Source organism: Babylonia areolata, chromosome 32 (assembly GCF_041734735.1).
Source record: "Babylonia areolata isolate BAREFJ2019XMU chromosome 32, ASM4173473v1, whole genome shotgun sequence".
Taxonomy (NCBI): Eukaryota; Metazoa; Mollusca; class Gastropoda; order Neogastropoda; family Buccinidae; genus Babylonia; species Babylonia areolata.
In genome coordinates, this window is record NC_134907.1 from 18,926,177 (window position 1) to 18,948,974 (window position 22,798).

At 44.8% G+C, this 22,798-nt stretch overlaps 1 protein-coding gene across 1 annotated transcript in view; it reads right to left on the reverse strand.

Moving 5' to 3' along the window:
* Positions 1-10,853: 10,853 nt before the first annotated feature.
* LOC143276630 (uncharacterized) overlaps positions 10,854-22,798 on the reverse strand; it is a 37,890-nt gene continuing 25,945 nt past the window's right edge. The window contains exons 8-14 of the mRNA XM_076581247.1: positions 21,994-22,273; positions 21,161-21,387; positions 20,228-20,435; positions 18,297-18,383; positions 15,539-15,735; positions 13,564-13,632; positions 10,854-12,562 (exon numbers count right to left, since the gene is read on the reverse strand). Coding sequence (XP_076437362.1) covers positions 10,854-12,562; positions 13,564-13,632; positions 15,539-15,735; positions 18,297-18,383; positions 20,228-20,435; positions 21,161-21,387; positions 21,994-22,273 — 2,777 coding nt within the window. The remainder of the gene's footprint in view (positions 12,563-13,563; positions 13,633-15,538; positions 15,736-18,296; positions 18,384-20,227; positions 20,436-21,160; positions 21,388-21,993; positions 22,274-22,798) is intronic.

Genomic DNA, 22,798 nt, shown 5'->3' on the forward strand with positions numbered 1-22,798 from the left:
GTGAGAGTTGTGAACATATCAGAACTGCTTTCTTTTCTAAGCTGCCCACTTGAGCGTAAGCAGACTTCAAAACTCAGACATTGTGAAATTTTCTATTATCGTTATGTAAAAGAAAGGTTGGGTGTGTCCAGTTGATGAGCTCTGGTGTCCTGTTGAAAGGTATTGTGTTGTTTCTGAGGGAATGGTTGTTTTGATATGAATTAAAGTGGAAAGACATGGGGAAAAAAAAAGAAAAGAAGAAGAAAAAAAGAAAAGAAAAAATGCTGAGCAAGTGTTGATGCTGTAACTAGTTGTGTCAGTGGTCTTGACACTTTCTATGGTGGTGTTCAAAGACGCGTCCTGCCGTCAGTGTATCCATGTTCAACCAGCAGCAAGAGAGGCAGTCACTGTCTCTCCCCACTCAGTACCACCAAAGCTGTGTCCTTGGTAAAGGTTCCAGCTGTGGTGGTGGTATTTTTTTCCCTTGTTGTTTGGATGGAAGGATTGGAGAGGCCGTAGTTGGGATTGAGGGTGTGTTACCAGTGTGGTTTAATTATAGTTGGTTCCTTTTTCGCCCCCTTTTCCTCACTCGGTTTTGCTTTCTGTTACTCTGCTCCTTCATGCATCAGAACTTGTTGGTGAACTTGTGTGCCTGGAACTGTGTGTGCCTGTAAGAGGAGGGAGGACTGAGAGCTGTTGGGATCTGTGCTCTGTGACACAGCAGTTACACCACCTGGCTTGTGTCCTGCTCCTTCATGAACATTGTCTGATTGCTCTTCATGGACTGTTCATGGACTTCACTTGTGTCCTCCTCTCATGAACATCGTCTGGTTGCTCTTCATGGACTTCACTTGTGTCCTCCTCCATGAACATTGTCTAATTGCTCTTCATGGACTGTTCATGGACTTCATTTGTGTCCTTCATGAACATTGATTGCGCTTCATGGACTGTTCATGGACTTCACTTGTGTCCTTCATGAACATTGTCTGATTGCTCTTCATGGACTGTTCATGGACTTCACTTGTGTCCTTCATGAACATTGTCTGATTGCTCTTCATGGACTGTTCATGGACTTCACTTGTGTCCTTCATGAACATTGATTGCGCTTCATGGACTGTTCATGGACTTCACTTGTGTCCTCCTCCTTCATGAACATTGTCTGATTGCTCTTCATGGACTTCACTTGTGTCCTACTCCTTCATGAACATTGATTGCTCTTCATGGACTGTTCATGGACTTCACTTGTGTCCTTCATGAACACTGATTGCTCTTCATGGACTTCACTTGTGTCCTCTTCCATGAACATTGTCTGATTGCTCTTCATGGACTGTTCATGGACTTCACTTGTGTCCTCCATGAACATTGTCTGATTCCTCTTCATGGACTTCACTTGTGTCCTTCATGAACATTGTCTGATTGCTCTTCATGGACTGTTCGTGGACTTCACTTGTGTCCTTCATGAACATTGATTGCGCTTCATGGACTGTTCATGGACTTCACTTGTGTCCTCCTCCTTCATGAACATTGTCTGATTGCTCTTCATGGACTTCACTTGTGTCCTACTCCTTCATGAACATTGATTGCTCTTCATGGACTGTTCGTGGACTTCACTTGTGTCCTCCATGAACATTGATTGTGCTTCATGGACTGTTCATGGACTTCACTTGTGTCCTTCATGAACATTGTCTGATTGCTCTTCATGGACTGTTCATGGACTTCACTTGTGTCCTCCATGAACATTGTCTAATTGCGCTTCATAGACTGTTCATGGACTTCACTTGTGTCCTTCATGAACATTGTCTGATCGCTCTTCATGGACTGTTCATGGACTTCACTTGTGTCCTCCTCCTTCATGAACATTGTCTGATTGCTCTTCATGGACTGTTCATGGACTTCACTTGTGTCCTCCTCCTCCATGAACATTGTCTGATTGCTCTTCATGGACTGTTCATGGACTTCACTTGTGTCCTCCTCCTCCATGAACATTGTCTGATTGCTCTTCATGGACTGTTCATGGACTTCACTTGTGTCCTCCTTCATGAACATCGTCTGATTGCTCTTCATGGACTTCACTTGTGTCCTCCTCCTCCATGAACATTGTCTGATTGCTCTTCATGGACTGTTCATGGACTTCACTTTGCTGGACAGTAGCAGTGCTGGGTGTGGTTTTGCTTTCAAGGGAATCCTTGTGTTTGGGTTTAGGGGCAAGAATCTCTGAGGTCGGGCATTTCCCTGGGCAGATACAACACTGGGGTATATATATATATATATATATATATATATAATATATATATATATATATATATATATATATATATATATATAATATATATATATATATATATATATATATATATATATATATATATAACTGCATTTTGTGGCATTGCTTGCATCCTTGGCACGAGTAGGTGAGACAGTGAGCAGAAGGTTGTGCATTTAGTGTGTGGGTGTGCATACATGTGTGAACGTTTAGGTGGTGGTATTTGTGATGGCCAGTACGCTGACCATGAGGTTCACATTGCCCACCCCCACCTGTTCCAGGGCTCTATGTGTTGTTGGTGGGCACAGGTCTAAACTATAGTAGCGTAAAGTGGAAAGCTGTTAAACTGAAACCGAAGACGTTTTCCAATCCTGCTAAACTGCCAGCTTAGATATGTACATACAGTAACTGCCAGAACTGCCTGCGCACCCCCACCCCCCCCTCCTTTTTTTGTTCTTCCACCTCCATGTTAGAGTGCATACCCTACAGGTGAGGGTGTTTAACAGGATTGTGGCTTTCTCCAAGTGTCTACGAAAATTTTTGAAAAGTTGGTTCCACACTCAGCTTCATTGAGAGTAAGATACTTTGAAACAAACTGCAGCACTGATTGTGTTGATGTGATTGGATTGTTGGCGTGTATGTTGATAAATGTGTGTGTGTGTGTGTGATTTTCGAAAAAGGTTTTTTTTTTTTTTTTTCCAAATAGGTTTCCTTTTTAATGAGTTATCTGTTTACACATCATGTTAATTATGTGTGGGAAGTATTTGACTCTTGAAGTATACTGTGCAGGCGATATTTTAGTTTTCTTTTTTCTTTGAAAAAAAAAAAAAATATATAATTGCATATTTTTCATGCAAACATAAAAGGAATAGACTGGTAGATACTACCATACACAAGGTTTATAAATGGATTGTGAAAGCGATTTTGTTTGTTAGCTTTCAATAAATGGAAAAGAACACATAACAAAAGCATTGAACATTTTTTTTTTTTTTTTTATCATTCAGATGGTAAAATCAGAAAAAATGACAAATTTGGAGGTGACAATGTAGAAGAATTATTTGGTGATTTACAAAGTGTGTGTGTGTGAACACAACGACGCAAGTCATATACTGTCATGTCATATAGTAAACTTAAAAGTGTGTATGTTTGGGTGTTGTCTGTGCAAACAGAATACTTTTGTTCAATGTCAGCATTCAGTGTGTGGGAATTTTATTTTATGGAAATGTCACTGAAGAAATACTTCTCTCTCTCACACACACACAGAGCGTATACTGTACAGTCATGAAGTTTGATTACACATCCCATCACCATAGAAAGGGAGGCTGATGGAGGGTTTCAAGTGGGGGTGGGGTTTGGAGGATGTCTGACCAAGATGTGGAGAGGGAGGGGTTAGGGATGAGTGCTTATAGACAGGTGGTGTTGACCACAGGGACTGTGCCTGGTCCATGCCATCTGTGTGGTGACTGGATGTCATCGCTGGTGTCAGACCAAGATATCTCACTCCTTGGGAGTGTGTCAGTGCATGAAGTGGAAGGTTGGGAAGGATTCAGGAACTGGTCAGTTTTTGTACATCTGCCCGTCTGTTTGAACCCAGATATCTATCATTTTTTAAGGGGGGGGGGGGGGGGGATTTGTCAGAAATTGTTCAGTGTATGTAAATCTGCCAGTCTGTATGTACCAAGATATATCTCACTTGTTGGTGTGTGTATGCGTGTTTGGAGAGGGGGGGGGGGGGGGGTCAGAAATATTCAGTGTATGTAAATCTGCCTGTCAATATGTACCAAGATACATCTCAGCCGTTGGTGTGTGTTGTTGGGGTGTGTGGGTTATTGTCTGAAAATATTCATTGTATGTAAGTTTGCCTGTCCGTCTGTACTGTGTGTGAATGTGTGTGCACTCCTTTTCTGTGCTGTGTTTTTGTGTCCCACTATGATGGTTGTCGTGAAGAAGCATTGTGTACACTGTGTTGCTTGCTATATTATATATATATATATATAAAATACATGATCAACGCAAAACCTTGTTCTCACCATATACCTCTTGCGCATTAAACTGGCGTGTTTGGGTGTGTATCTGTGTGCGTTTCCACTGATACAGTGTGCACTTGTCAGTGTGTGTGTGTGAATGTTGATTGATTCAGTTTGTACTGATCAGTGGCAGTTGTGTCTATATGCTTCTCTGGCTGTCCGTCTCTCTGTCTCACTGGATATATCGGTCGTGTCCTCACACTTTATGCACTCCTGTTTGAGATCTGATTTCCAGCTCTTTCTCTTTCTCGCTCTTTCTCTCACTATCCTTCATTCTTTCTGTCTGTCTGTCTCTGATGTATTGTACACAGTGGCCAGAATACTTGAATCTCGCGAGTGGACGAGACATGCATTGTGTTTTTCATTTCCCTGATGTTTGTCATACTGACTACTTATATGGACGTTCTAGGGTACCAATTGAAATGTTGTAGATATTGTGTATGGATCACTTTTTGTGTTAATGGTTGTGTCCTCTTTTTTTTTTTCGGTTTCCTCTCTCTCCCCTTCCGCCCATGATAACTTTTGAGTGTGGCACTGGTTAGTGTAGGTGTACAAACGTGGATGTCAAGAGTTAGCGTTGGACTGTCGGTTGTCCTGGCTAGATGAGAACTTCTTTACAGCTGTCATATGTCTATGAACAATAAAAAAAATGATCTTGTACAAAATGCGTGCTGTCTTTTATGGTTGAATGTATGTGTTTGAGAGAAAGAGTGTGGTTATAATCCTTAGATAATTTTCTGAATGTTTGAATCAAAGTCCTGTTGGTTTGACCGATCATGTATTTGTTACAACAAGCATAATTAAAACTGTTAAAGGAGACCCAGGACAGAAATTTTGGACGATGATATTGCAGGAATTTTCCTATCAGAAGAGCATTAAAATTATGTGAAATTGCCATGACTGGATAGTGTGTTCATTTTCCTTTCAGGAAAGTATAGGTTATTTATACTTCTCTAGTTTTTTGTCTGCTAGAATTTTTTTTTTCCCCAAAAAATTGACCTTCCATGACCAAAACATCTCTTTTCAAATAGTTGTCACTGAATATAAGGTAAGTGTGGCACTGAAAGGGTTAAAATAATATATTTTGTCAGTCCAATCCATTATTGCTTTAAAAAAAATTTTCACCTGTCACTTTTTCTTTTGCTTTCCCTGTTGCAGTCACTTCTTCCCTTGGCCTGCATACAAACAATCCATGCATATGCGCGCACACACATGCAGAAAGGTTGGAGGGGTTTTTTGTTGGGTTTTTTTGGTCTTAATATAACAATGGAAAGCTACGGAAAGGCCAATGTGAGCAGTATTATGAAAAACTTCACCAAGGAAAGTAAGGCTTTGAACTTGAGATGCAGTCTTCACTAGCGATCAGGGTTTCGGCACGGTGTTGTGTCCATGGAAAAGGCACTTAACTCCGATTTTCCTCACTCTACCCATGTGTGAATGGGTATCCAACTTCAGATGGGGAAGATTAACTCACTCAGTATGACCAGTCCTCTCTTCTCCTCTACACAGACCCCTCGGATGTCCAGTGGGTGTCTGAATGACCCAACCTTTAGCTTCCATCGTCAGAATTCTGGTATTCTTTGTCAACATTCACGTCTTCAGTATAAGAGCCTTCCGCTTCAATATTTTGATGATGGTAATTGGGGTGAAACGCTGTTAACGTCATCTTTCGCCGTTCGTATGGAAAGAGTTAAATTGGTGGGAGAAGTTAATAGGGCCCTGAATTCTATGCTAAGCCCAAGAGGCAGTGGATATGAATTCATAACTCCGACGGCCATAAAAGGCTATGGCACCATATGGGACCTTTAACTTGTTAACCTACACAAAACAGTGTAGCCGTGTATTAGAACAGAGTTCCAGTAACTGCTTTTGAGATAGAAACCTGCTTCACAACTCTTGGTAGACTGGCTTGAGGCCCCAGCAGATGAGATAAAGAGAGAACAGCATTGTTCGGAAAAGTCTTAGATGAGACGAAGAGATGACAGCTTTGTTCGGAAAAGTCTTAGCGGATGAGACAAATATATGACAGCTTTGTTTGGAAAAGTTTTAGCGGATGAGACAAAGAGATGACAGCTTTGTTTGGAAGAGTCTTAGCAGATGAGATGAAGAGATGACAGCTTTGTTCGGAAGAGTCTTAGCAGATAAGACAAAGAGATAAAGCTTTCTTTGGAAAAGTCTTTGCAGATGACACAGAGATGAAGCTTTCTTTGGAAAAGTCTTAGTGGATGAGACAAAGATGACAGCTTTGTTTGGAAAAGTCTTAGCAGATAAGACGAAGAGATGACAGCTTTGTTCGGAAAAGTCTTAGCAGATAAGACAAAGAGATGAAGCTTTCTTTGGAAAAGTCTTTGCAGATGACACAAAGAGATGAAGCTTTCTTTGGAAAAGTCTTTGCAGATGACACAAAGAGATGACAGCTTTGTTTGGAAAAGTCTTAGCAGATGACACAAAGAGATGACAGCTTTGTTTGGAAAAGTCTTAGCAGATGAGACAAAGAGATGACAGCTTTGTCTGGAAAAGTCCCAGCAGATGAAACAAAGGGTGGAGGAGATGTTAACTTTGTTTAGCTCTGGGTATGAACTATGACACACAGGGAATAGCTTTTACCATTCCTTACATCCAATGAAAATTTCCAGAGGTAATTAGATATACATGCATATATGTTTACAAAACCCATACAAGTACTACTGCTCATTCACAAAATCAGTCTTTGTGTCACATCAGTGTAGTGATTAACAACAACAACAACACACACACACAGAAAAAAAAAGACATTGAGACATAGCACACTCTTTGCGATCTTGACCTAAGTATAAGACAAACCTCATTCATTTTTTATTTGTTGTTGAAATGTTGAAAACCTGTAACCAGAACTGGTTTTTATGTTTTGTCATATTTTTTCCCTTCACTTTCTGAAGTGTTTTTTTCCCCCTTTTTTTTCGTCACTAGTGGTGCCACTAATAACACTTATATCTATCCATCTATCTCTCTATATAATATATATATATATAATATATATATGATAATGTGAATATTATTAATTGATAAAAATCTTACACACACAAAGTGAACGTATTTATTCCGGGTCTAAGGGAGACGATTAATACTATCTTGTGGATGTTCGTGGACTGCCTCCCATTGTACACTCGGCGAGAGGAAAAAAAAGTTTGTTTCACAAGGTGCCACTGACTGCGTCTGGAAAAATCATAGACGCTACACTATAATTACTAGGCCTGGAGGCCTGAAAAAATAAATAACAATGGTAATATCGATAATGATAATGATAATTTTTTTTTTTAAACAAGCAAACCGAATAAATTAAATAATAAATGCATTGGCATTCACTAAACACGCTGGCATTCATTCACGTGTGTATATTTCTTGTGTGTGTGTGAGCAAACACCAGTCACCATCACCACCACTCCTATTCCCCCCACTACTCTCTCACAAGTGGCCCTCCCGGCAAAGTTACAAATGACGCGTTTCTTTTTCGGGAAAATGAAGTTGATCATCTAGTCATTCCGGTAGATGATAAACCGAGGTCCATGTGCAGCATTCATTTGGCGAACTGAAATAAGAACTCATGGCAACATAAATGTTGTCCTCTGTCAATAATTATTATGAGGAAGAAATCCACTCCGATAGGTACACAAATACGCATGCACTCAATGACCGACTAAGCGCGTTGAATTATTCTGCTGGTGAGGCATCTGGTCAGCAGATGTGTTGTATCGAATATGGATTTGTACGAAGGGAGAGACGACACCTTGAGAAACTGAACAGAGTAAAATGTTCTCGGCAGAGGAGACGATTCATACTGTCTTCTGGATGTAAATGGATTACCTCCCGTAGACCACTCAGAGCCTTCCTTGGCGTTCTGGTGGCTCTTTTGGCTCAGGGGGAGGGGGATGGGGGTGGGGGTGGGGGTGGGAGGGGGGTGCAGGGGGTGGGGGGCGGGGGGCGTCGACTTTAACCTCCATGACTGCTGACGTGTTCTTAACATATACAACTTAAGTATAGTGCTTACATGAAGAGTACATAACAGAGTATACATACAATCGTCAAAGAAAAATTCATATATATATGTATGTATAATGTGTGTATATATGCATATCCCTCATATACATGCAAAATGCCTTCACTACATGCATGCGAGCGATCCATTCACATGCACGCGCGTTCGTACACACCATCACCCACCCACACTTGCGCGTTCTTGTGTGTGCGTACACTGGCACCGGCACACACATACACGCACGTACGTTATTTACAATGTGTTTATGTCTACTCAAAGTTGACAAATGTGCAGGTATATATGCAATTGTTACATTTTGGTAAGAACTACTTTTTTAGAGATTAGATTTTTTATATTTTATATTTCATTTTATACGATTTTGGAGGGGGGAAAAAGCTTACACATAGAATCAACAAACAATAGAGTGGTAACTCTCTCCATACAAAAGGTACACAACTTCTGGTCAGATGCAGCTTATACTACCAGTTAAGCTTGCACACAAGTAAAATAAAAGGTACATTCGGAACAAACCCAGACGCCCCATTTTTAACCCATTATTTTTGGGGGAAAGAATTCAAGAACTGCAATTCCTGCATCCATATCGTCATGGTGAACAAATACTCGTGTATTCTTGAGTTGACCATCACAGAGCTTGCAACAGTCTTGTTGTTTTCAATCAGTTCTGGCCAGTTTGTCAATGAGTTTCAGTTGACCTTCACCCAGCTTCCAACAGTCTGCGGCCTTGACCTTGGCGGGATGTCAGCTCGCGCGTGGCACCTGTCTCCGATTTCACTTGTTGTCTCCTGGTCGGTTTTGGTTCGGTTGCCATGCGCCGTGTCTGAGCCTGTGACGTGATGAGTCTGACTGTACGTGTCGTCCTGTGACCGACCGCTCTGTTCCACGCCTTCCGCTACTGAAGGGAACTGTAAGCTAGACTCCGCCACAGTCTGGCTGTAGGGTGGTGGTGAGAGTGCCTCCGCAGCGTGTGCTGACCGTGGGGTATTTGGCTGTGATTCGACTGTGGTGTCCTTTGTCGGTAACTCCTGTTCCCCTTCAGCCGTGTTGCCTGTACGGTCCTCATTTGGAACCTGCCCTGCCCGTCTTCTGTTGCTGCCTTCACGAACCTCTGTTGGTGAGGAGCCGTGTCTGGAGGTCTGCTCACCAGAAAGTAAGGCGAGACCGTGTTTAGTAGCGGGCAGAGGTTCTGCGTTGTCTTTGGCACTTTGAGGTTCTGGGTTACTTTCAGCATCTTGAGGTACTGTGTTGTCCTCGGCGCTTTGAGGTTCTGGGTTACTTTCATCGTCTTGAGGTTGTACGCTTATCGTGGCAGACTGAGGTTCTGTGCTATCTTTGGCAGTTTGAGATTCCATGTCACTTTGAGCAGCCCGAGGCTGGGTGTTATCTCCGTCAGTCAAAGGCTGTGAGCTGTGTCCCAGTTCCTCACCAGCGTCTGCAGGGTGCTGCACTGACTCTGTTCCACTGATGACGTCAATGGTGAGTTCCTCTCCTACGTCACGATCAGCTGATTCGTCACCGATCAGGTTCTGTGACGTCACTGGAAGGACCGTGGTGGGGGTGTTAGACAGTCGGCCACCAGAACGTACCCTGAGCTCTGTCACACTGTCCTGGGTGCTGTCTTCTGGAGTTCCAGAACAGCCGGCTGGTGGGTCTGCTGTCTGCTGTCCACTGTGTGGCTCAGTCTTTGCTCCGTCTGTACTATGTGTGCCCTGCATGTTTGACGCACGGTTTGTGGTGGCTGGCCCATCCAGGAAAGAAGAGCCATGCACGTCTGTCGTGTTGTCCTGTGCACCGGGTCCATCAGAAATCTCTGGTGCTGTGTGTGCTGTGTCATTGTGACACCCACCTGTTTTGCCAGTGGGACTGTCAGGGGTGTTGGACTGACCCGACACACCAGGTGTGTTCCCATCAACGTGTGATTGTCTTCCCTTGCTGTGGTGGTCTCCCATACCTGGCTGCTCCGTGGCACCTGTTTCTTCCTCTGTTTGCTCAGCACCAGGATCTCTGTGCTCAGGAACATCTGATTCCTCTGTGCTTTTAGCTTCGTGATCAGCGAAATCTTGTCGCTCGGTGAGGTTGTTTTGATGTTCCGGAACTGGTATTTGTTGAGTGTCTTCCACTTGGTCATCAGCACTGTTTGTTTCTTGAATTGTATTCTCTTCAGTTTCAGTGTTGTATGTTCGTTGATTGTCCTCTGTAATTTCAGTGACTTCAGCCTGGTGTGTGGTGTTACTTTCTTGCTCGGCGGCATCTAACTGTTGGGCGTTATCAACGTCAGCGACTTCAGACTGAAATTCAGTGTTGGTACTCGCTTCAACGTTGACATCTTGTTCTCTCGTGAGAGGTCTGAGATTGTCCTTACGATCTCCGTTCTGGGGTTGGTGTGGGTAGCTGTCCAGTTGTTCTGTAAGCTGTGGCGTGTTTGCGTCATCACCATCATCCAGATCTTGACGATCATCCAGACGACCTTGCTGGTGATGTAACTTGTAGGTGAGTGGGGACTGGTCAAACATACTGTCGTCGTATTCGCTTTGCTGTGAGTGCTTCAAGTTCAGAACCCTTCCTTCTTCCTGTTTTTCTTCCCCGTGTTTCTCTTCAGCACTGTGTATTGGACGTCATCGTTTCCTTGCTGGTCACGTTCTGTTTCTGTGTTCACACTCTCAGCCTGATATAATGCATCGTCCTCATCTTCTGATTTCTTCACTTTCTTGGTCTCTTCGTGTTTCTTGTTTCGCAGGGTGACGGTTTGTTTTTGTGAAGCAGGTGATCTCTGATCCAGAATCGAAGCTGCTATGTATTTCTGCTCTGGCGACACGGTTTGTTCTTGTCTAGGAGACAGCGTCGTCTGAAACAAGCCTCCTGTGAGGTCTCTGTGTTCCCTGCGTTGCTGTCTCCCGGTGACTGTTTGCCGGGCAGTGATGGGCGGCAGAGGCTCAACGTTTCGCAGCACGTCAGGTTGTGAGCGACCGTCTTCTGACTTTCTGTCTTTCGGTGCGCTGCCGCCATGTTGGGACTCCCTTCCCTTCAGCACATCACTGCCATGATGGGACTCCCTTCCCTTCAGCATATTGCCTCCCTGTTGGGACTCCCGTTCTTTTAACACACTGCCGCCATGTTGGGACTCCCCTCCTTTCAGAACACTGCCGCCATGTTGGGACTCCCGTTCTTTCAGCACACTGCCGCCATGCTGGGACTCCCTTCCCTTCAGCACACCGCCGCCATGTTGGGACTCCCCTCTTTTTAACACACTGCCGCCATGTTGGGACTCTGGCTTGTCCAGTGTCGGCCCTCCCCTCTCCTGCTTGGTGGTCAGTCTGCTGACGATGCTATCATGTCCAGTGGTCAGGCTGTGTCTGCTCTGTCTGCTCCACACGCTCTGTCTGCTGACGGCGCTCTGTCGTCCGGTGCCGTAGATCTGATGCGCGCGGAGGGTGGAGGCTCTGTTGAATGAGGCGTCTCTGGCGAACTGCTGGTACGAATTGTTGTCGACGTTCACGGATCCCACCGTCGCCTCCCGCCGAAACCTCCGCCGCTCCTCGTCTCTCTCCACGCGCTCTGTCTGGATGAGCCTCTCGCTGGTTCTGTCTCCGTGTCTCTTCTCTGTTCGCGTCGTCGCCTGGTTGCCTCTGTTTGATCGTTCTGTCTGTACCAGTCTCTTGTCTCTGGTCTGTGGAGGTTCTCCCTCCCACTGACTGCGGTTTGTGTGGAGAAGATCGTCATCATCATCATCATCGTCATCATTGGACAGGAGGTGGCAAGGCAGAGAAAACGTTATCGGTTCTTCGTCGTCGTTCTCGTTAACCGACGGTTTTCCTCCTCCTGCTGTTCTCTCGGTGGAGGTTGTGACGTCATTCATCGCTGGTCGTGGGCGTTCATCACGTGCGTAATGAAAGTCGTCTTCCGCGTCAGAGTGGAAATCGTCATCGTAGTCGTCGTCGTCGTCGTCGTCAGACGCAGGCACGACTCCTACGCCTTGTGCAGTGACGTGTGTCCGGTATCTGGGCCTGTCCCGAGACTGCTCGCGGGATCCGGTGTCTGCCATCACCTCTCCCTTCTTCTGCTTGCTGATTGGCTGTTTCCTGTGCCTCACGTGACGTGCTGCCGGGGGCTTGGAGGGCGACAGGTCGTCCTGGGTCAAGGTCTTGGCCTTGCGGAGAAGCATGCGCTGGTTGACCAGCGACTTCTTCCGGAGCAGGCGGTTGATCTTCCGGTTGACGTGGTCCATGGCGCCTCTGATGGCGTCCTGGGAGTCCTTGTCCCCTGGGCACACCGGGAAGCACAACACATGGTAAGGCAAGGGTTAACTTTAACGTGTACGTTTGTGTGTGTGTCTGTGGTATCTGCACCTCGTGTACGCGTGCATGACGGACGCGCGCGCAAACGCAAACGCACACACACACACGGAGATAAACGGGTATACAATATACTGGCACACACACACACACACAACACACACGCACGCACGCACGCACACACATTCACACACACACACCTCTCTATCTCTCTCTTTCTCACGCACGCGCGCACACACACACAACATTATGTTCATGTAAAATGTCACTTGAAAGTGAAAAGACATTAAAAACTGAAGAACACACACACACACACACACACACACACACGAACACACACACACACACACACACGAACACACACACACTGTTGATTGCTTAAGACATATCAATACCGACACAAACAAAATATATTGTGAATAACAAAAATCAATGATAAATGGTTTGATAATCTTTGAACCTTTTTTTTTTTTTTTTTTTTTTTTTAAATCAAACGAACACACTCACACACAGACAGTCCTATGTTTGTTTCGTTAAGTCGATGTCATGAAAACTGACTGCATATAATCATGAGCATGTAGGCATTATTTGAGTAGGAATGTGTGCGTGTGTGCGTGTGTGTGTGTGTGCGCGCGCGCACGTGCACGTGCGGGCGTATGCGCACTATAAAGACAGATACTGAGATAGTGTGTGTAATGGGTAACTAAGAAGACGACACGTTGTAACAACATTGTTTGGACTGCATGTTTGAATGGTGTAACATATTGTAATGTATTCTTGTTGGAACGATTGCACTGTAAAGTGTTTAGAGTGCCTATCATCATCATTATTGTTATTGTTATTATAATTATTACCACTACTACTACAACTACGATTACAACTACATCATCAACAACAACGACTACTACTGCCACCACAACAACAACTACTACAACCACCACCACCATTATCATTATCACTTCATCTGACCTTTCTTCCGTGCCACCTGAAAGGCTCCAGTGAAGGCTTTATAGGCTTCTTTCAGGTTCTGTAGCTTGGCTGAAACAAACACGTCGTCAGCATCGCTTCAAAGGATCAGTGGGTGCCTTGTCATAATCAGCCACGACACCAAACCACTGGGCTGCCCCTGCATCACTTCACACTTTGACTGGAACCACTCATTCCTCAGTGTCAGTGTCAGTGTCAGTATCAGTATCAGTAGCTCAAGGAGGCGTCACTGCGTTCGGTCAAATCCATATACGCTGACCAGCAGCGTAACCCAACGCGCTTAGCGCTTAGTCAGGCCTTGAGAAAAATAAAATAAAATGAAATAAAATAACAAAAATTAAAAATAAATAAATGAATAAATAAATAAATAAAATAAAATAAAATAAAATAAATAAAAAATAATACATGTTGAGGGTGGGGGGTATGGGCGTATGTGTGTGTGCTTGTACAAGTAAGTGTGTGTGTGTGGGGTGTGTGTGTGTGTGGGTGGGGGGGGGGGTGCCGTGGAAGCTGCGATATGAAGCCTAGAAATGAGGAAATGAGTGTGTGGAGGAGGGGGTGTGGGGGGCTGGGTGCAGGGTAATGTGTGTATGTGTGTGTGTGTGTATGTGTGTGTGTGTGTGTGTGTGTGTGTGTGTGTGTGTGTGTGTGTGTGTGTTGGGGCTTGTGTACGTTTATGTGTATCTGTGCTTTCATATCTGTGAAACTGCATGTTTGTTGCATATCTGTTATGCACGTGTGTGTGTGTGTATGTGTGTGTGAACGTGTGTCTGCATGTTATACATTTATTTGCTTATTTATCATCATTGTTGTGTGTGTGTGTGTGTGTGTGTGTGTGTGTGTGTGTGTGTGTGTGTGTGCGCGCGCGCGCGCGCTTAGAGCTGACTTCATTCCACAACTGTGTCTGCCTGTGTGTGTATGTGTGCGTGCTGACGGACGCAACAGCCGAGGGGTTAAAGCGTTGGACTTTCAATCTGAGGGTCCCGGGTTCTGGTGGGAAAAGGGTGGTGATTTTCCCGATCTCCCAGGTCAACAACGTATGTGCAGACCTACTAGTAACTGAACCCCCTTTGTGTGTGTACGCAAGCAGAAGATCAAATACGCATGTTAAAGATCCTGTAATTCATGTCAGCGTTCGGTGGGTTATGGAAACAAGAACAGACCCAGCATGCACACCCCCGAAAACGGAGCATGGCTGCCTACATGGTGGGGGTGAATAAACAAAACGGTAATACACGTACAACGTTACATGTGAGTGTGTATGTGTGCGTGCCTGAAATCTGAATGACACAGGAAACGAATGATGAGCGCCCCAATGGCAGCCGTCAGTCGACTCTACCCAGGTAGGCAGCCTGTTGTGCAAATGACCCCCGTGTTTGTAAAGGGCTTAGAGCTTTGTTTCTCCAACCAAGGATAGGCGTTATATAAATATCCGTATCAAATCAAATCAAATCAAAACAACCACTAGTACAAGTCTTCTAGACAGACAGTCAAAGATACAGACAGGCAGAAAAGGCAAAAGAAATAATGAGAAAAAAAGGGGGAAAAAAAGAGAGAGAAAGAATAAGTCACAAAGAATATAATAAAGAGAAAGGACAGGATAGAAAGAATAAAACAGACAGGAAAAAAAAAAGAAGAAAAGTAAAGAAAGGAAAACAGAAAAAAAAATGACAAAGGTAAGAAATAAACATTAAGAGGAAACGACAAAGAAAACTATGCAAAATGAAGTCTTAAACAATGGAAACAAACAAATGATCAGCAGCAATCACACACACACACACAAACACACACGCATACACTGACACACACACACACACACACACACACACCCGGGCACACACACACACACACACTGACACGCACCGTGACTGGCACTCACACACACACACACGCAAGCAAGCTAACACACACACACACACACACGCAAGCAAGCTAACACACACACACACACACAAACCTTCAGCAATGGCGATCAAGATCCAGGCTTGCTGCTGGAAGAAAGGGAGGTTAGCCTGCGTGGCGGCCTGCAGTGACTTTTTACCGCAATCGCGCGCGTAGTCATAGTGACCGAGCACGAGGAAACAGTTGCCGATCTCCTGGAAGGTCTGCGTCACGTCCTCCAGACTGCTGCACATCGGCGCCTTGCGGGCAAACCTGACGCACGCGGCATGGTACATGACATCTACAGGACTCTGTCTAGCTCTTTCAATTCAATTCAAAATACTTTATTATCTGCTTCAACCCATAAACAGAAAATTTTCTTTAGGCTCACTTAAAATAAAATGCCCGTCAGCAAAAATCAAAGAGGAAAAAAAACAACAACAACAACTGACACACCCTTCACTCATCACCATGCAGACATCAATTATGTAAAAAGAAAAACATGTGGGTAAGATACTATTATACTATTATTTAGAGCGTAACAGCTGTGTGTGTGTGTGTGTCTGTTGCGTGTGTGTGCCTCCGTGAAATGAAAACTGAAAGCCCACCTGTTCAAAATGGTCTTTGGATGTGACGAAGTTTAGTCCCTTGTCTGTGTCACGTCTTCCCACCCTCTGTACTTCCCTTGTGTCCTCCTGTCTGTGTCACGTCTTCCCACCCTCTGTACTTCCCTTGTGTCCTGTCTGTGTCACGTCTTCCCACCCTCTGTACTTCCCTTGTGTCTTCCTGTCTGTGTCACGTCTTCCCACCCTCTGTACTTCCCTTGTGTCCTGTCTGTGTCACGTCTTCCCACCCTCTGTACTTCCCTTGTGTCCTGTCTGTGTCACGTCTTCCCACCCTCTGTACTTCCCTTGTGTCTTCCTGTCTGTGTCACGTCTTCCCACCCTCTGTACTTCCCTTGTGTCTTCCTGTCTGTGTCACGTCTTCCCACCCTCTGTACTCTCCTTGTGTCTTCCTGTCTGTGTCACGTCTTCCCACCCTCTGTACTCTCCTTGTGTCTTCCTGTCTGTGTCACGTCTTCCCACCCTCTGTACTCTCCTTGTGTCTTCCTGTCTGTGTCACGTCTTCCCACCCTCTGTACTCCCCTTGTGTCCTGTCTGTGTCACGTCTTCCCACCCTCTGTACTTCCCTTGTGTCCTGTCTGTGTCACGTCTTCCCACCCTCTGTACTTCCCTTGTGTCCTGTCTGTGTCACGTCTTCCCACCCTCTGTACGTCCCTTGTGTCCTCCTGTCTGTGTCACGTCTTATATATATATATATATATATATATATATATATATATATATATATATATATATATATATATATATATATATATATATATATATATATATATATATATATAAAATTTGAAACATAGGTAAGAGAGGACAGTTAAAAGAGATCACGTCTTTAAGAAAATCAATTAATGTATCAGATATAGGAAGTTGAAATTAGAAACAATTATAACAATAGCAAGAACAAAATTGTAGGCAATATAAGCACACACACACACACACACACACACACACACACACACACACACACACAGGCAGACACACACACACACACACACATACAGATTAACAAACAAACAAAGCATACAAACAAACCACAACATATGCCGCGGGTTTTCAGCTTCTGAAGGCGTCTCTGCTTTCTTACCAGGTCATGAACACTACACCACATCTGACAGGCAGACACCGAACAGCAGCATAACCCAACGTGCTAGTCAGGCCTTGAGAACATTCACATATTTTGTGGACTGATGAGATTGGATTTCTTCTACAGAATTTTGCGAGAGGACAACACTTAAGTTACCCCCGAAAACGGAGTATGGCTGCCTACATGGCGGCGGGGGTAAAAACGGTCATACACGTAAAAGCCCCCACTCGTGTTCGCACGAGTGAACCTGGGGAGGGGGGGGGGGGGGCTTGCAGCCCACGGACGAAGAAAAAGGACACTTAAGTTGCCGTTGATTCTTTCTTCAGTGCTCCAAGCGCGTGCTGCACATGGGAGGGACCTCGGTTTATCATCATCTCACCCCAATGACTAGACGCTCAGTTTGATTTTCCAGTCAAACTTGGGAGAAAGGTCCAGACCAGGATTTGAACCCAGACACCACGCACACCATATTGGTAGATGAGTTCGTTCGTTCGTTCTTTAGTTTAACGTCTTTTCACTGTAAGTGATATTAGACGAGGGAAGGAAAAAAATCGAGTGGGAGGAGAGGGAGGGGGGGGATTACTGTGTACGCGTACGAGTAAATGAAAGTGTGTGTGTGTGTGTGTGTGTGTGTGTGTGTGTGTGTGTGTGTGTGTGTGTGTGTGTGTGTGTGAGAGAGAGAGAGAGAGAGAGAGAGAGAGAGTGTGTGTGTGTGTGTGTGTGTGAAAATTATTGATTTAAGTTTTGTTTAAAAAACAAAAACAAAAAAAACCAACAACAACAATATAATATATTTCTAATGAAAAACTAACAACTATAACAGCGAACCAACTGGACTATTTAACAAGAAGTTGAAAAAGTCATACATTAGCAATGGACTGCTGAAGATCGTCAACACTGAAGATGATTTCAGTTCAGGGATTTGAGACTTTAACATATCGCAAGTTATATCATGGTAGACGAGTGTCTCAATTATTCTGCCACCTTCGTCCTGGTGTAAATATTGGCATGGTATGGCAAGATAGATCTATCTAAGACATGGAAATGAGGTGTTATCGCATAGTGTTCAACGTCAGATACACTGATGACGTCACCAAGATCTACGGATGACGTCACCAATGAACACTTACACCTCCAGCGCATTGCTGAACTTCCTCTGGATGATGTACATTCTGCCCACGTGGCCCAGGGACCTGGCGACGATGATATTGTTCTTCCTGCACAGTACACACACACACACATTAATGACAAGCCTAACCATCTTTTCTTTTTTTTTAATAATGAATTATTAACAGTCAGTTCATTCGTTCATCGTCAATTACAAAGCCCAACGTTTTATAATCACACATTATTTGCAATTGGTTCAAATTTTCAAAGCTGTCTAATTACCAAAACACGACACAACAACGGTTATTAAACGCTGAAGTATCATTTACTGCAACACACCATTAATAATATTCAGAACTGGACACGTCTATATATTGTTGTGCTTTTAACTCTTAGTTTTTCGACCGATATGAACAAAGTATGGGAAAGTCTTTGGAAAGCTATGGTGAAAAAAAAATCTACATGTGGGGAAATTTTAGGAAAGCTATGAACAAAATCACCCACAAGAAATGTTTTAGACAAGCTATGAATAAAGTCCATGTGTGGGGAAAATCTTAGGAATGCTATGAACAAAGTCACCTACAGGAAATGTTTTAGACAAGCTATAAATAAAGTCCATTTGTGGGGAAAAGTTTTAAGACAGCTATGAACAAAATCACCTGCAGGAAATGTTTTAGACAAGCTATAAATAAAGTCCATTTGTGGGGAAAAGTTTTAAGACAGCTATGAACAAAATCACCTGCAGGAAATGTTTTAGACAAGCTATAAATAAAGTCCATTTGTGGGGAAAAGTTTTAAGACAGCTATGAACAAAATCACCTGCAGGAAATGTTTTAGACAAGCTATAAATAAAGTCCATGTGTGGGGAAAATCTTAGGAATGCTATGAACAAAGTCACCTACAGGAAATGTTTTAGACAAGCTATAAATATAGTAGTTTGTGTAGGGAAACTTTTAAGAAAGCTATGAACAAAATCACCTGCAGGAAATGTTTTAGACAAGCTATAAATAAAGTCCATTTGTGGGGAAAAGTTTTAAGACAGCTATGAACAAAGTCTGCATGTGGACATTAACACAGGCGTCATTCATGACATGACATTCAAAATGTCCAGGAAAAAAATCCCACCTCAAAACAAACTCAGTGGACACTCCAAAACATCTGCTGTTCACCACTTCTTGGCTGTACAAGGGAGCTAACATTACTTCACTGTACAGGGGAGCTAACTGCCCCTGGCTCGGGGATCTGAGAACATAATGTGCTGTGTCGGTATTCTCTTCCTGAATAAAACTCTGTCAGTGTAAATGACATCACACCCACCCACACTACCTGCCCATCATTTCTACCCCCACACCCCCAACCCCTACACCCTGCCCCGCCACACAACCATCAAAAAAAGCAAAATCCATCAGCCAGGACGAATCACATCCAGCTTTTGGGATTTTCGAGATGCTCCCCTCTGGTCTACGGTACAGAAGTATAAGGACGAAAACCAATCGCTTCGCCAATAGCTTTTTCCCAAAAGCAGTCAATGCCCTGTCTCTCGAACAAATCCAGTAGGATAACTAGAACTGTGCAATCAACAACCATCTACCTGAAGATCTAGTCATCAGCCCCATCTACATGTAATATGCGGCTTCTGTTCAAACGTGTGTGTGTGTGTGTGTGTGTGTGAGTGTGTGTGTGTGCGTGTGTGCGCGCGCGCATGTGTGTGTGTGTGTGTGCGTGTGCGTGTGTGTGTGTGCATGTGTGAGTATGCACAAGTTTTTATATTGATATGCACTTGTATGTATCCTAATTTCTACTGTATCTGTGTTTGTGTATGATTTTTCGATTTATGTTCGTACCTTGTTATGCACTATCCCCCCCCCACCCCCCACCCCCCCTCCCCCCGCTATTCCTTGTGACCCCAGTACACTTGGTAACAAAGACATTCTATTCTATCAACCCATCTTACCGTTCTTCTCCGATGTTGAGCGCCATCTGGTGGTGGTACAGGGCCTGATCGTAGCGCTCCAGGGCGATGCTGGCGTTGCCGATACAGCTGTGCAGACTGGCCACAGTCTCCGCCTGCCGCCTGACGTCATCCTCCGGCAGTGACGTCACCGCGTGCAGCACCACGCGCGCCTGGTGCAGGCAGTCCTCGTAGCGCTTCTCTCGGAACGCTGCCACGTGACGTCATGTTGCGGCGGTCACGATGAACGTCGGGTTGGTGTGAGATGCAATGTTTTGTCATGTCACTCGCGTTTCGTCACGAGGATTTTGTGTGTGTGTGTGTGTGTGTGTGTGTGTGTGTGTGTGTGTGTGTGTGTGTGTGTGTGTGTGTGACATCACGGCTTTAGCACTGTGGGAAAGAAGAAGAAAAAGGAGGAGGAGGAGGAGATGGAGGAAGAAAAGAAGAAGGCGGAGGAGGAGAAGGAGGAGGAAGAAGAGGAGGAGAAGGAGGAGGAGGAGGAGGAGAAGAAGGAGGAGGAGAAGAAGAACAACAAGAAGGAGGAGGAGGAAGAAGAAGGAGGAGGAGGAGGAAGAGGAGAAGAACAACAACAAGGAGGAGGAGGAAGAAGAGTTGGAGAAGAAGAAGGAGGAGAAGAACAACAAGGAGGATGAGGAAGAAGAGGAGGAGAAGAAGAAGAAGGGGGGGAGGAGGAAGAGGAGAAAAAGAAGAACAACAAGGAGGAGGAGGAGGAAGAAGAAGGAGGAGGAGGAGATGAGGAGGAGACCAGGAACAGGGAGAAACAGAACCAGTTGCCAGGTTATCAGTGCTACCCTTACAGCTTTGGCACCGTGGGACAGAAGAAGAAGACAAACACGAACAAGAACAAGAAGAACAAGAAGACATCTACAAACACGACAACGACAACAGCAACGACAAAACAGACCACACCCCCACCTTCATCAATATCGTCCAGTTCTTCATTGAGGAACCCCGTCAGCTGCCGCCGTCGATCCGACTCCAAGTCGTCGAAACCCACCAACGTCACGTGACCTGCCCGCTTCCCTCCTCCTCCTCCACCACCTCCTCCTCCTCCTTCCCCCGTTTCCCACTGTCCCCTGTCCGCCCCTTCTGTGACTCCAGGGGGGCGTCTGCTCTGCTCTCTGGTCTCCTCCACCCCTCGTCTGGAATCAGGTGTGCAGGTGTTAGTGTTGGAAAAGCAGCGGTCGTCATGGTTACCAGACAAACGGCAGCGGTGAGTTGTAGGGGACCCCGCGCGCGTTGCCGCAACAACAACTACGTCTGGACGTCACAATGTAGTTTGTATGACGTCACATCTGTCCCTACGGCCTCAAAATTCAACGTCATCATGGAAAAAAAAAAGAAAAAAAAAAGAAGAAGAAAAAAGGGAACTCACTAGTAGCCTGCATGGCTTCGTCATGCAACACAACCGTCTGTATGACGTCTCAATTCCATGTAAAATTTTGCGTGGCATCATAATACAGTGTAGAAGAAGAAGAAGAGACAGGAGGAGGAGAAGGAAAAGAAGAAAAAGGAGAAGGAGAAGGAGGAGGGGGTAGAGAAAGGTGGGGAGAAGAAGGAGAATGATAAAAAGAAGACGGAGGGAGGACGAGTGGAGGATTCGTTTCAGAAAAAAAAAAACATTAGATATATAAAGAAGTCGACTTCACCCCAGAAAAAAAAAATCATTACGGATATATGAAAAGGCGTAAAAGAAAAAGGGTCTTTCAATTAGCAATAATGTGCATAATCTATTCGATTGAAAATACCTGTTCCTCTGTCTCGTCGTCAAGTGGGACCGGAACTGGAAGTCGACCTGCGTGACGTCACGCTGCAACGCCATCTGGTCCTTCTTCCGGCGTTTCCAAGGCAGGTCCTGGACGCCTTCAGCCCCCGTGCCCGCGAACGTCCGCTCCCTGCCGCGCCCTCGCCGCGGGGGGTGGGGGGGAGGGAGGGGGCCCAGCGTGTCCCAGAAGATGCTGCGATCCCTGAGGAACTGAAGACCCTCGTCCGTCAGCTCTGCCAGGTCCTGCTCCGCTCTGCCGCCCGCTGCACAACAGTCACCATCACCACACCCTGTGTGTGTGTAGTGCTGTGGTGTCTGGTGCGTCGTCTTCCTCTGTTTGTTCTTCTTCTTCTTCTTCTTCCTGGATACTTCTTTTTCTCCTCCTCATTCCACTACTCCTTCTCCAACCGCTCCTCTTCATTCTTCTTCTTCTGTTTGTTCTTGTTCTTCTTCTTCCTCGATACTTCTTTTTCTCCTCCTCATTCCACTACTCCTTCTCCAACCTCTCCTCTTCATTCTTCTTTTACTCCTTCTCCCTCTCTTCATTCTTCTTCTTCTGTTTGCTCTTGTTCTTCCTCGATACTTCTTTTTCTCCTCCTCATTCCACTACTCCTTCTCCAACCTCTCCTCTTCATTATTCTTCTTCTGTTTGCTCTTGTTCTTCCTCGATACTTCTTTTTCTCCTCCTCATTCCACTACTCCTTCTCCAACCCCTCCTCTTCCTTCTTCTGTTTGTTGTTCTTCTTCTTCCTCGATACTTCTTTTTCTCCTCCTCCTTCCACTACTAC